Source organism: Solanum pennellii, chromosome 7, assembly GCF_001406875.1.
Source record: "Solanum pennellii chromosome 7, SPENNV200".
In the NCBI taxonomy this organism is placed as follows: domain Eukaryota; kingdom Viridiplantae; phylum Streptophyta; class Magnoliopsida; order Solanales; family Solanaceae; genus Solanum; species Solanum pennellii.
In genome coordinates this window covers 79,013,851-79,025,220 of record NC_028643.1, presented here as the reverse complement: position 1 = coordinate 79,025,220, position 11,370 = coordinate 79,013,851, and the positions used below count along the sequence as shown (strand labels likewise).

The following is an 11,370-nucleotide window of genomic DNA, read 5'->3' as shown; positions in this document are numbered from 1 at the left end:
AAATGGTACTTAAAAGTGCTTGCTAATGTTTTTTTAAGAAAATACTGGATGTTGGTGGATAAAGTTTTTGTACGTCTACTTTTTTCTAAATCCTATCTATAAATTACACTAAAATTTATTATTATTGTTATTGCATCGACCGTTTAACAATAATTAGTGTTACCCTTTAGCCGCCTATATACTACATTTTAATAATATAATATTTTGAGCAAATTAAATTAAAGACGTATTCAATCGTAGAAAATCAAACTAGCTAGTCTCTTTCGCTTTCACTTGCACACGAGTTTCACCATATGATAGTTTTCATTTTTTTTAATCACTTAAGAAATAAGTCCAACCAAACAATTGCAACATTATTATATACATATTAATCCAACAACTGTTATTATCATAATAATAATATAAGAAATATACATAGTACGAAAGAAAATGATTAAAATATGGAATGGGATTAATTAGGTTGGATTATTATATAGAGAGCTAAAAGTCTAACTGAGAATCTGTTTTTTTTTTATTACTTTTTCCAATTGGGAAGGTATTATATAATCCCCAAATGAAAGGAACTTATTACCAAACTCCCATATTAATCGGATGAAAACAACATTTTTTCTTGATACCCTACTAGTATGCAAACATGTTTCTTTTCAAACTTTCATGACTCTCCTTTAATTTCTTTGAAGCTTTCTCAAATTTATAGACATCAATATACTGGTTCAATAGAACTCAATAATTTTGATTTTAAATCTAATAAATATATTTAGAAAATTTCACTAAATTTGTATAAATATTAAATTTGAACTCAAATTACTAGTACATGAGATTTCTATCTTAAAATTCAAAATTTAGATCCACCTCAACTAATTACGATATATAATATTGATATTTGGCACTTTTAGGTAATTCAAACATATTTGCTTGAGACTGTGATTTTTGGATTTTTTTTCTATTTTCTTTCCTAATTCATTCTCCATTTGTTGTTGAGATTAGGTTGATTCTCTTGCATATTTCAAAGTCAAACTCTCCCGTGTGCTCCAAGATATGACACTTTCAATTTGACAGGTATATACATAAACACGCAGACGGAACATATATTATAATTATGTAATATATTTAGTAGCTTGAATATATATTATGAGTAATGAGACCAATAATAGCAACCACAAAATATATTTTTAAGTGAATAGTTCTGATTTGATATTGTTGAAATTCGAAGATGTCTCATGATTGAAATAATCTTTTATTATTATTTTAAGACGTTATTGTTTGAGTTTTGCCTAAATGTTATTTTCACCTTAAAAATAGTTACTTCTTCTCAATTAGTACATTTTAAATGATGAATAAATATTAACAAACAAACTGAAAAACTATCCATATGGTTAAAAAAAATTAAACTTACTTAGTGTTATCTGTATAATTACATGGTAAATGTAAATGATGACTAAAGTCTAAACATTAACCAGCGATCCAATAAACATACATGCACGATGGACTCCTAAAATGAGCTTCAATAGTGCTGGGCTTCAGTCTGCAAGATACATTAGTTGGGCTTTAAGAATAGGCCCATGTATATGGTTTGGACCTTAAGCATAGGCCCATGTATATGGTTTGGGCCTTAAGAATAGGCCCACGTTTATGTTTTGGGCTTCAAAACAGAAAATATCTAAACAACGTCGACAATGGCGCCATGGAACTCCGGCGACAGCATAGCCTAAGCTCCTTCTTCAGCAAGGAGAACTGAGCTTAAGTATAGTAATATTTTTCAATCCGCTTGAACTTTGTAGTCCAAGAGAACGGAGCTTTTAAGCTTAGACTAGAAACTTCAATGGAGTTAACTTTCCCAGTGAAAGCTCAGTTATTTGGCTCCAAAATTGGTCACAAATCTCTAAGCTACTCAACTTCAGTAAAATTCTACCAGAAAGTATCTCGCCCTCAATTTTCAGCATGTGGAATCAGGGTTCGTTCGGAATTTGACCATAAAATCAATGGCGCTTTCTCTCCTGATTCTGACGCTCGGATTCTCGACCGGGTATCTCTTTCTCTCTCTACATATGTGTGTATTTATAGTTCTGTATGTTGCTTTACTGAAGAATTCCATGTGACTGACTTCCCTAACTCCTCCTGCTTCAGCAAAAAGCATTGGATGCTGCAATGAACGATATAAACAGCTCGTTTGGCAAAGGAAGCGTTACTAGATTGGGTAGTGCCGGCGGAGCTCTGGTGTATGTAATTTTTTACTGAATTCAAAAAAAGTTATATTTACTTTCTACACAGGAACCATGTCGAAACAAACATGAAATATTTTGGGGAAAAGAAGCAGAAAATGAAAGAGGAGAAAAATATTCTGCCCAAAATTTTGATCATTGTTAGACTATATCAGTCTTACAAGCACTTGTGCATCTGCTTCTTTATGCAGTGAAACTTTTCCGAGTGGCTGCTTGACGCTAGACTTTGCTTTAGGTGGTGGCATTCCCAAAGGCAGAATTGTTGAGGTTTAAATTTCTCTCTTTTTCATTTGTATTTTCAGTATGCATTAGTTATTACTGGTTATTCGCCATCTATTTGGTTTCAAATGCTTGGCTGCTTAGTTATTACTAATTTTTGGTTTTGATTACACATAGTGGACTCACTCTTACATGAAGATGAATAGAACAGTTATATTGACCTGTTAATAGAGTGAGTGTGTTAGAAATTTACTTATTTCATTAATAGGCTGGGTGTATTTGATTCTGATGTTTGTCCACATCCTGAACTTCTCAACTGATATGAGCATGTGGAATATTAACAAGGTTGCTACAATTTGTTATCTAATTGCTTTCCTCATATTTTTCTTTACAGATATATGGGCCCGAAAGTAGTGGAAAGACTACCTTAGCTCTCCATGCTATTGCAGAAGTACAGGTGCAGTATGTGTTTGGTTTATTCTACTCATCAGCTTGGAACTTCTATAGGCATGGGGCTGCACTTGGAAGGGAGGGGGCATTTGATTATTTGGATGAAAAAGGAAGTCATATGCTTCTATCTTACAGATGAAGTGAAAGAAAATAATGGACAATATGGAAGTCTAGAAAGCAAACTTAGAATCCTTTCCAGCATCCATTGGAGCTTTATTATTGTGACCAATCCACTGAAACCACTTGCCTTAGGCTTATTACTGAAAATGTTCTCATGTAAAAGGAGACAGATTATAAAATGTTAAATTTTGTTATGCAGAAGCTAGGAGGCAATGCAATGCTTGTTGATGCTGAGCATGCTTTTGATCCTGCATACTCCAAAGCACTTGGAGTAGATGTAGAGAATTTGATCGTCTGCCAGCCTGATAATGGAGAGATGGCTCTAGAAAGTAACAACTTTTCCTTGTTTACACCATTAGAAATGATTTTTCAGTTTTTTGTGCTAGCAACCTTGTCAATAATCATGGTGGTCTTACTAGAGTTTGTACTGTCAACCAAACTTTTGTCTATCTCAGTCGCAGACCGGATGTGTAGATCAGGTGCCGTAGATCTCATTTGCATTGATTCAGTCTCAGCCCTTACTCCACGTGCTGAAATTGAGGTAAGCCAACATTTTAATTTTCTGAATTAATTAGAAAGCTTTAAATTGTTCCCACCAGTTCCTGATTTCATGGTCTCTTATTTTGTACAGGGAGAAATCGGGATGCAGCAAATGGGTTTACAAGCACGCCTGATGAGTCAAGCTTTACGTAAAATGTCAGGCAATGCCTCCAAAGCTGGATGTACTCTTATATTCCTCAATCAGATAAGATACAAGGTATTCTTGACTTAGAAGTTGCACTGTTCTCTTTTCAAGTACTGAAACGGCAGCCCGGTGCATAAAGCATCTTGCGTTCACTAGGGTCCAGGAAAGGGCCAGATTGGGGTGTGATGTAGATAGCCTACCCTAATGTAAGCATTAGTAGCTGACTCCACGTAGAACCCATGAGCTATAGGTCACAGGTGATGGATAATGTTGTCAATGAAAACTTGTCATTCTTGCTTCCATTGTGATTAACTTCATAAACTAGCATATTTCTCATCATAACTTGGTGGACTTCACTTGATGAATGGAAGTAATTACCATGTTTCGAATCAGATTGGTGTTTATTACGGAAATCCTGAGGTCACAAGTGGAGGGATTGCCTTAAAGTTTTTCGCCTCCGTTCGACTTGAAATCCGTTCTACAGGGAAGATAAAATCTGTGAGTACAGAACTGCTCAGTCGGCTAGTAGATTTTTTATTTTACTCATTTAAGTCTCTTTATGAAAAAATTGTTGCTCTTCCTTTCAGGCAAAAGGAGACGAGGAAGTGGGTATTAAGGTCCGAGTGAGAGTTCAAAAGAGTAAGGTAAATCTGCTTCACGTCATAATTATTCAATGTGGTGCCATCAGTATTATGTTTGTGGGATGGAATACATATGGTAATGGTTCAGTTATACAAGTGTTCAGTGCTTAAAACTATGAAGCTGACATTTGCATAATAAAAGGTTATCATGAGTATTGAATTTCCTGCACTGGAAGCATGGTAATTCCACTGTATGATCATTGTAAATAGGGGATATTGTTGAAGACTTTATGTAGTTACTTTGGCGGTGCATCCACACAGAGGTCTCTTTTAGCGAAAACCTCTATTTATTTTAAAATTCTTTTAGCAAATACAGAGACATGAAAGAAAGTGCCAGTATACAGCTGGTCTTTTACTGTTTGCATCTTCTTGCTGATTATAGTGCCAACATGCTAATTGGTCTTATTATTATCCTTCTTAGGTTTCTAGACCATACAAGCAAGCAGAATTTGAAATTATGTTTGGAGAAGGAGTGAGCAAGCTGGTTTGTGGCATTCTTATCTTTCTTTTCCTTAGTGTTTGGCTCAAATTCTGTTCCTAAAATTGACTTTTTGCAGGGTTGTGTATTAGATTGTGCGGAACTGATTGAGGTGGTGGCTAAGAAAGGTTCATGGTATAACTACGGAGAGCATAGGTTAGTACATTTTGCAGTTTTTGCTATATTATAGGGACTTCGAAGAAGCTTACTAAACTTCTAATTTATGAAACTCCATATCTCAATAGAAATATTTGCATATTTTTGTCATGACCGCTCAAGATTCTGGGAATTTTCCACATGCTGTACTAGAAGTGACAGAGCTTATACTCGAATGAAAAGAAAACAGCTAAGGAGAATTGATAGATTTCATACTTTATGTGGTTGCTGATGGAAATAATTTGAAGTAGTAAGAATAAGCAAGAAATTGACTTTCAATGTGATTGAAAACTGTCTAAGTAACTGATTATTGTTGCAGAAGCTAAGATTAATCAAAGATTTGTCTTATACTTCAGTGAGCTGAGTCTTGCAAAGTTCATTACCAATATTATGTGACTCGGCACTGTTTCTTGATGTTTTACTATATTACTAATCTTGCTTGAGTCAGTCACTGATTCTTGATACTTTTAATGAAGGCTGGGACAGGGAAGAGAGAAAGCATTGCAATATTTGAGAGAAAATCCTCTCCTCTCTGAAGAAATAGAAAAGGTATCATGCTCTCCTTTGTAGGTGCGTTTTGTAAGAGTTTTAGTTGTCATACTGTGTAAGATACTAGTTCAATATCTAAACATAACCTGGGAGGTTTTATATGGAAGTAAATAACCTGATGATAAAAGAGAACTAATAACCAAACAAAATTCTGTTTGCATATTTGGTATGTTTGTTAGCTGATCTGTTCTGGTGTCTTGAGCTTGTAGGCTGTTATTTTAGATGAAAAAATGATGGAAACTATGACCATTTACGTGGTCATAGTTTTTGAGCTACAGCAAATGTATTTATGTGGTCATAGTACCTATACACGAAGATAATATTCTTATATATCGTAGTTATTAGATTAACATATTGAGAGATTTCTTGCACACTGTTTATCAATATTTTGGAGGCGGAGAGATGACATTATCTATCTGCCTGAGCAGATGGTTCGGTCATCGGTGCTAGAGACAAACGGGTTTTTAGGCTCTTCTTCATTGAAACATCCACTGCCGCAGCTTCTAGAGGAAGATGCACTTCAAGAGATGCAATAACACGAATCAGAGTTCTGCTTCGATTGATTATGATAGCAGAGCATTTTTCAGCCAACGTTGACATCCATATGTGATTCTACATTAGAAATGAGCAAAATTGGAGACACTGCCAGATTTGCTTTGTATGAGACCATTTCTGTGCACTAGAGATTCTTGAAGAAAGGTATATATTCTTGTAAACTAATGGATCTTTGCGCGAAGAGGAAGATACATACATCCTTCATTGCTTGACCTGTTGCCTGTTGGGCTAACAGGAGAGCTTGTATTTGGACGTCTTGGGCGACTGGTGTTTAGTTTAACCAAACTGAAGAATTAGAGTTAAGGTGGTGAAAAGGAGTGTGAGCTCTTTGCTGCATATTTTGTCTTTGTTTTGGTTGTACTGTTAGCCAAATTTTGAATATCTGAAGATTTTTGCTTGTAACAATTGCATTGGAAGTACCACTCTAGTGTTGCGTTGGTATTATTATCCCATTAGCTCTATGCATTAAGAAATCTAGTAAATATTTGTCTCTGAACTCATATATTATTGTCATTTGAGATCGTTCCAGGAATTCCTTACACTTCAAAATATTGGATTAAGTTATAACTGTTTGGAGTCTCATGGAAGGCAATCCAATCACGACTAAACTTAAAAGATTTATAAGAACCTAAAACAAAAACATTAGATGTAATATTATCCACAGTAAAATCACAGCAATTACATATTAATGAAGATGCCAAGAAATATTTGAAGTATCTTTGAAAAGATAACATGGAATACAACTTAAACTTAAAATAGTACAATACAAGGATAACATCTACTGTGCCAAAGCACTTGTGTTGTAGACAAGGAGAGCACCTCCTGCAAGAATGCCAAGCAAGGTCACAGCCCATATGGCTAAGCCAGTGGTACCTGCAATCATATTACATGTGATTTAGGATCTAGATTCAAAATGAGTACTGACTTAATTATAAACGTTCTTGTGTATATATACATAGTTCGAGTTAAAAAAAAACTGTCATACCTCCAACATAAACATCACCACTTGGAGACCATTCATCTGTGTTGTAGATGGGACTGCATTTCAAAATCACACAAAGTATAAGATTAATTGTTTCATACTAGTGCAAACTAACAAGTTTTTAACTAACCTGTATCCATCAACATTAGCTCCATATTTGTCAACATATTGGTACACACCCTTTCCCTAAACATCACCATGTTTTGCTCATATATTAGAAATTAAAATACACACACAGAAAAGTAATTGCTATAATTTACATTCTTTTATTTTGAAAAAAGTTATTTTACTACTAATTAATGATATTCTTATATATTATCAAAGGTAGAAGTAGAAACAAACCTTGGGCTTCCTGCCTGAGGCATCAACCCCATCTCTCAAGGCCATGCTTCCATTAATTCCTAGTAACAAAATCCACTTCATAATCAGCAGGTAGTATTAATTTTGTATTATAATATTCTATCTCAGGTTTTGCATTAGGATAGATTGTCTATATCACATCTCATCTCTTAGGCTGTGGCCCTTTCTCAAATCCTACGAATATGGGATGCTTTGTATACCAAGCTGCTTTCATCAAAGAGTTGAGAGAAAAAGGATTAAAAACACACCTACCTACTCTCTATACCAATTATCCTAATTTTATCCTCCACTATACTTAGCAGATATTACCCCTTAACCCTAACACAGCTCCAATCTGAAGTATATTAGACTACTAGCAGGTAATTAATTGGTTAAATCCATATTTGAACTTTTTTACCAAAGTATTTTGACACCTAAATTCCTCAATCTAAACTAGAGCTTAATTAACATCAAGGACAAATATGAGACAATTCGCTAACAACAACAGCCCCAAAATACACCCACATGATACAATTAAGTCATGAGTAAATATGCACAAGAGTTTGATGAATATATACATGGACAACATATAACATTTCAGATACTATTATAAGGTCACAACTTAAAAGCTAAGTCACAAGGAATTGTAATAGTAAAACAAGGGACATGATAAATTACACAAATAATATATATTGTTGGTGTATATAAGTTAAAAGTGGATTATTAATTACATACCATAGGGTTTGTCAGTCTTAAGCTTCTTGACACCACTAGCCACAACTTTGAAGGAAGAAGAAGATCTAGTAAGTGATGGAAGCCCTTTCACTGATATTTTCTCCAAAGTGAAAGTTGGCTTTAGGCTCAATGAGCTCATTACTGTGCTTGCCATTTTCTCCTATTACCTTTTCTCTTCTTGTGCTCCAATTTATTTTGTTTTCACTTTGCATGGTGATAATAATACTTGCATTTGTGATTTACAACTAGACACGTGGCAACCATTCTGTGGATTGCTTCTAGATAATAATATTATACTACAAGTTATTTTTCTTTTGCCTTATCTTAGTTTTGTGCACTTGGAGTTCATTCATTGGTTTTCAGGGACCCAAGAGATTGACTTGTTTCTATACATTCTCAATCTTTATTTTATTTTCCTTTCTATTTTACTCAGTCCACTCGTGCAAGGAAGAGGAAAAAACTGATTCGTTTCTCTATGGGTTGTTGGAAACCACAATAAACGATGAGGGGTTATGATTTTTTAAAATTTCCTCACATAATAATAGTGTCAAACTAACTTGTGAAGACATAACTCATATCCTAACTTAAGTTAGCTCATGAGAAAAAGAAGAGAAAAAGACGTAAAGTCAGTATTGAAGTTGTCCTGAATTTTTAAAAAGAAACCTTAACTTTGCAATCGTCCTATTACCCCCACTAAATAATTTTGAATAGATATAATTACATCATTTTTCGTCCATCCAACAAGAGACTGGTGTGCACTATCTCAAAGAGAATGAGCACCCTAAAATAACTAATATAATTTTATTTTTTACAAGTATTTTGTTATAAAATATATTTTCTTATTCTTTTTATTATTGAAACTTTTTTTTCCTTTTCATATTTCTGTTTCTTTCTTCTTTCTTTTCAATTGATTTTCATCTCCATCCATCGAAACTTCTTACTTTCAATGTCATTTTTACCACAACTTCACCTTCTTTTTTTTATTATTATTATTTTTACTTTCTTTAATTTTAAAATTTTATCTAAATATTTTCTTACATTTCGAACAATTCGATAAACTCAATAGATTTGAAGATGATTAGGAAGTATCATATAGTTTTTTTATTCGATTTCAATTAAGTTCTTTCAATTTTTGAGAAATTAATTGATTCTTTTAAAATTATCATTTCTAATTTTGAATGTATATGAAAATGAGTAGTTGATAATACCTTCAAAATTTTAAATTTTCTTAAAAAAATAATTAATTTTGTTATCAATAATTCAATAAAGTTTAAATAATAGTATAAATTTTATAAAGAATTTGAACGGAGAAGAAGAACAAAAAAGAAAAGAAAAAAAATGAAAGTGAGTTTCAAGTTGACACGGGAGGTGGGAGATGAAGAAAAAAATAAAAAATGAAGGGATGAAAGTGGGAGGTGGTAAATTTAAGATATATCAAAATTAAAATTCAAAAGTAAGAGAGAGAGAAATAAAGAAAGAATAAGATAAAGGAAAAATTTTAAATGAAAAAAATTATAATTTTAATTAACACGTATCATATAATAATTGGAGCGTGAACTCACTTGCTTGTTAAAATTCGGGGCTGATCGAAAAATGATATGATAACATCTATTCAAAATTGTTTAGTAGGATAATAGGACAGTCGCAAAGTTAAGGTGGCTTTATGAAAATCCAAAACAACTTCAATGATGACTTTATGTCTTTTCTCGGAAAAAAATTACCCGAGATCAGAGCACAACACATTCTGTCAAAATCAATGTGAAAACAGAATTACAAGGCCATAAAACGTTGAGAAACACGGCCCATCAATGGGTCTTAACTCTAATATCGTGTAGAATTATAGCCGTTTGACCCTAAATCATCTTCAAAATCTAGAGAGCACAACTCAATTCTCTCAACCAAAAATGGAACTTAACAAATTTGAATTGAGTTCATTTCACCTAACTGGATAACGAGTTCACTATTCCCACAAGAAAGACAAATCAAATCCAAAGATTAAATTCCGCCTTATTTCTCTCTACTTTTGGTGTTTAATTGTATTTACCTTCCCATACTGCTAGCTAACACAGGATGCATATAGTTCTAAGCAACACGAAAACTCCATTTTCGATGTGAACATCCAGCATAAAACTTGTTAACCAGAATGCTAAGTTAAGCATGAGCATTACTGGCAACACAGATAGGTGCTGAATAGACATCATTTCAATAAACTAGAGTTGATTTCAAGGCACCGTTAAGTATTTGGCCTTGATAAATGTTCAAAGCACTGATACGGTTGCAACCAACTAATATTCTAAGACAACAAATTTCAGCTCAAAGGCACATATAACAGTTGCTTCTGGAAAGTAATGAAACTAATACAGTACTATGGTATGGTAGCCATTAATAGGATTCAAAAATATTGGTGTTGCTGTTTCTTTGCCATCATTAAATGTAATGGGTGTGGTCTGCCATAGTCTGTAATTGGGTAATCATTTGAAATGCAGATGACTCCTGTGCTTCAGAGGGGGCTGGAATGCAGATCACTCTCGCAAGAATGTACAAATCCAACCCTATTTACAGTAACTCCAGCATGAAATCCACCTATGAGAAAATGAACTCCAAGGATTAGTTGAATCGGGAATGAAAAACACAAGCATTTCCAAGGATCGTTCAACAAAGGAACAAATTATCAGACATATTGCCGGACCAAGAGCACAAACATCATAATATATATGGAGAGGATCAAGACAAACAATGATAAAAGAGGAGATAAAACTTAAGCAAGTTCTGATGCCAAAACATGCCTGGCATGCACATCATGGAGTGTGTACAGCTTTGGACAATCTCCTTCCGCTCATTGGTTGAATCAAGCCAAACTCTTTGTGATGTGGATTGCCGTCTTCTTGGATAGAAGCTCTGTCCTTCAAGCACATTTCATCACAGAAGGCCAGTACCGTATCTATTTTTAGAGCCAAACTATCTTTGCCACCTACAAGGCATTAAAATAAACATGAGCACATTGGCCTACAGTAATTTAGTTCAAGTCCATGATACAGCAGTTCAAGACTCCAAGAAACTACCAAACCTTGATGAAGAATCAAGACCACCACAAGGAAACTTAGCCACCTGATAGTCTCGGTCTCAACCACGCTGCTCCCCTTCACCTCCTAAACCACCCTCCAACACAAAGAAGAAAGAATAGGAAGCAAGAGAAAGGAAACCATTTTAGAGCTCCCCCCCCCCCCCCCCCCCCCCCC

The 11,370-nt window shown here is 34.2% G+C and overlaps 3 protein-coding genes across 4 annotated transcripts in view; 1 reads left to right on the top strand and 2 right to left on the bottom strand.

Annotated features, from left to right (window-relative positions):
- The first annotated feature begins 1,662 nt into the window (after positions 1 to 1,662).
- Positions 1,663 to 6,571, top strand: LOC107025835 (DNA repair protein recA homolog 1, chloroplastic). The gene is made up of 13 exons (XM_015226597.2): positions 1,663 to 2,026; positions 2,128 to 2,219; positions 2,414 to 2,489; positions 2,836 to 2,898; positions 3,211 to 3,340; positions 3,467 to 3,552; positions 3,643 to 3,768; positions 4,090 to 4,194; positions 4,284 to 4,340; positions 4,759 to 4,821; positions 4,895 to 4,971; positions 5,448 to 5,520; positions 5,949 to 6,571. Exons 1-13 carry the CDS (start codon positions 1,823 to 1,825, stop codon positions 6,054 to 6,056), a joined length of 1,260 nt encoding a protein of 419 aa, XP_015082083.1. The 5' UTR covers positions 1,663 to 1,822; the 3' UTR covers positions 6,057 to 6,571.
- Positions 6,572 to 6,704: 133 nt separating this feature from the next.
- On the bottom strand, positions 6,705 to 8,338 carry LOC107025836 (photosystem II 10 kDa polypeptide, chloroplastic). Its single transcript, XM_015226598.2, has 5 exons — positions 8,132 to 8,338; positions 7,400 to 7,458; positions 7,188 to 7,243; positions 7,061 to 7,113; positions 6,705 to 6,948 (listed from the first exon to the last, which is right to left on the bottom strand). The coding sequence occupies exons 1-5, from the start codon at positions 8,283 to 8,285 to the stop codon at positions 6,854 to 6,856; spliced, it is 417 nt and encodes a 138-aa protein (XP_015082084.1). The 5' UTR covers positions 8,286 to 8,338; the 3' UTR covers positions 6,705 to 6,853.
- Positions 8,339 to 10,211: 1,873 nt separating this feature from the next.
- The window catches only part of LOC107026139, an 11,686-nt gene continuing 10,527 nt past the window's right edge, over positions 10,212 to 11,370 (bottom strand). Inside the window, exons 9-10 of one of the 2 annotated variants that reach the window (XM_015227002.2) lie at positions 10,918 to 11,102; positions 10,212 to 10,714 (exon numbers count right to left, since the gene is read on the bottom strand). In XM_015227002.2, coding sequence (XP_015082488.1) covers positions 10,930 to 11,102 — 173 coding nt within the window. In that variant the 3' untranslated portion in view covers positions 10,212 to 10,714; positions 10,918 to 10,929. Of the gene's footprint in view, positions 10,715 to 10,917; positions 11,103 to 11,198; positions 11,281 to 11,370 lie in introns of those variants that run through there. The other variant, XR_003579363.1, reaches the window with a different exon arrangement.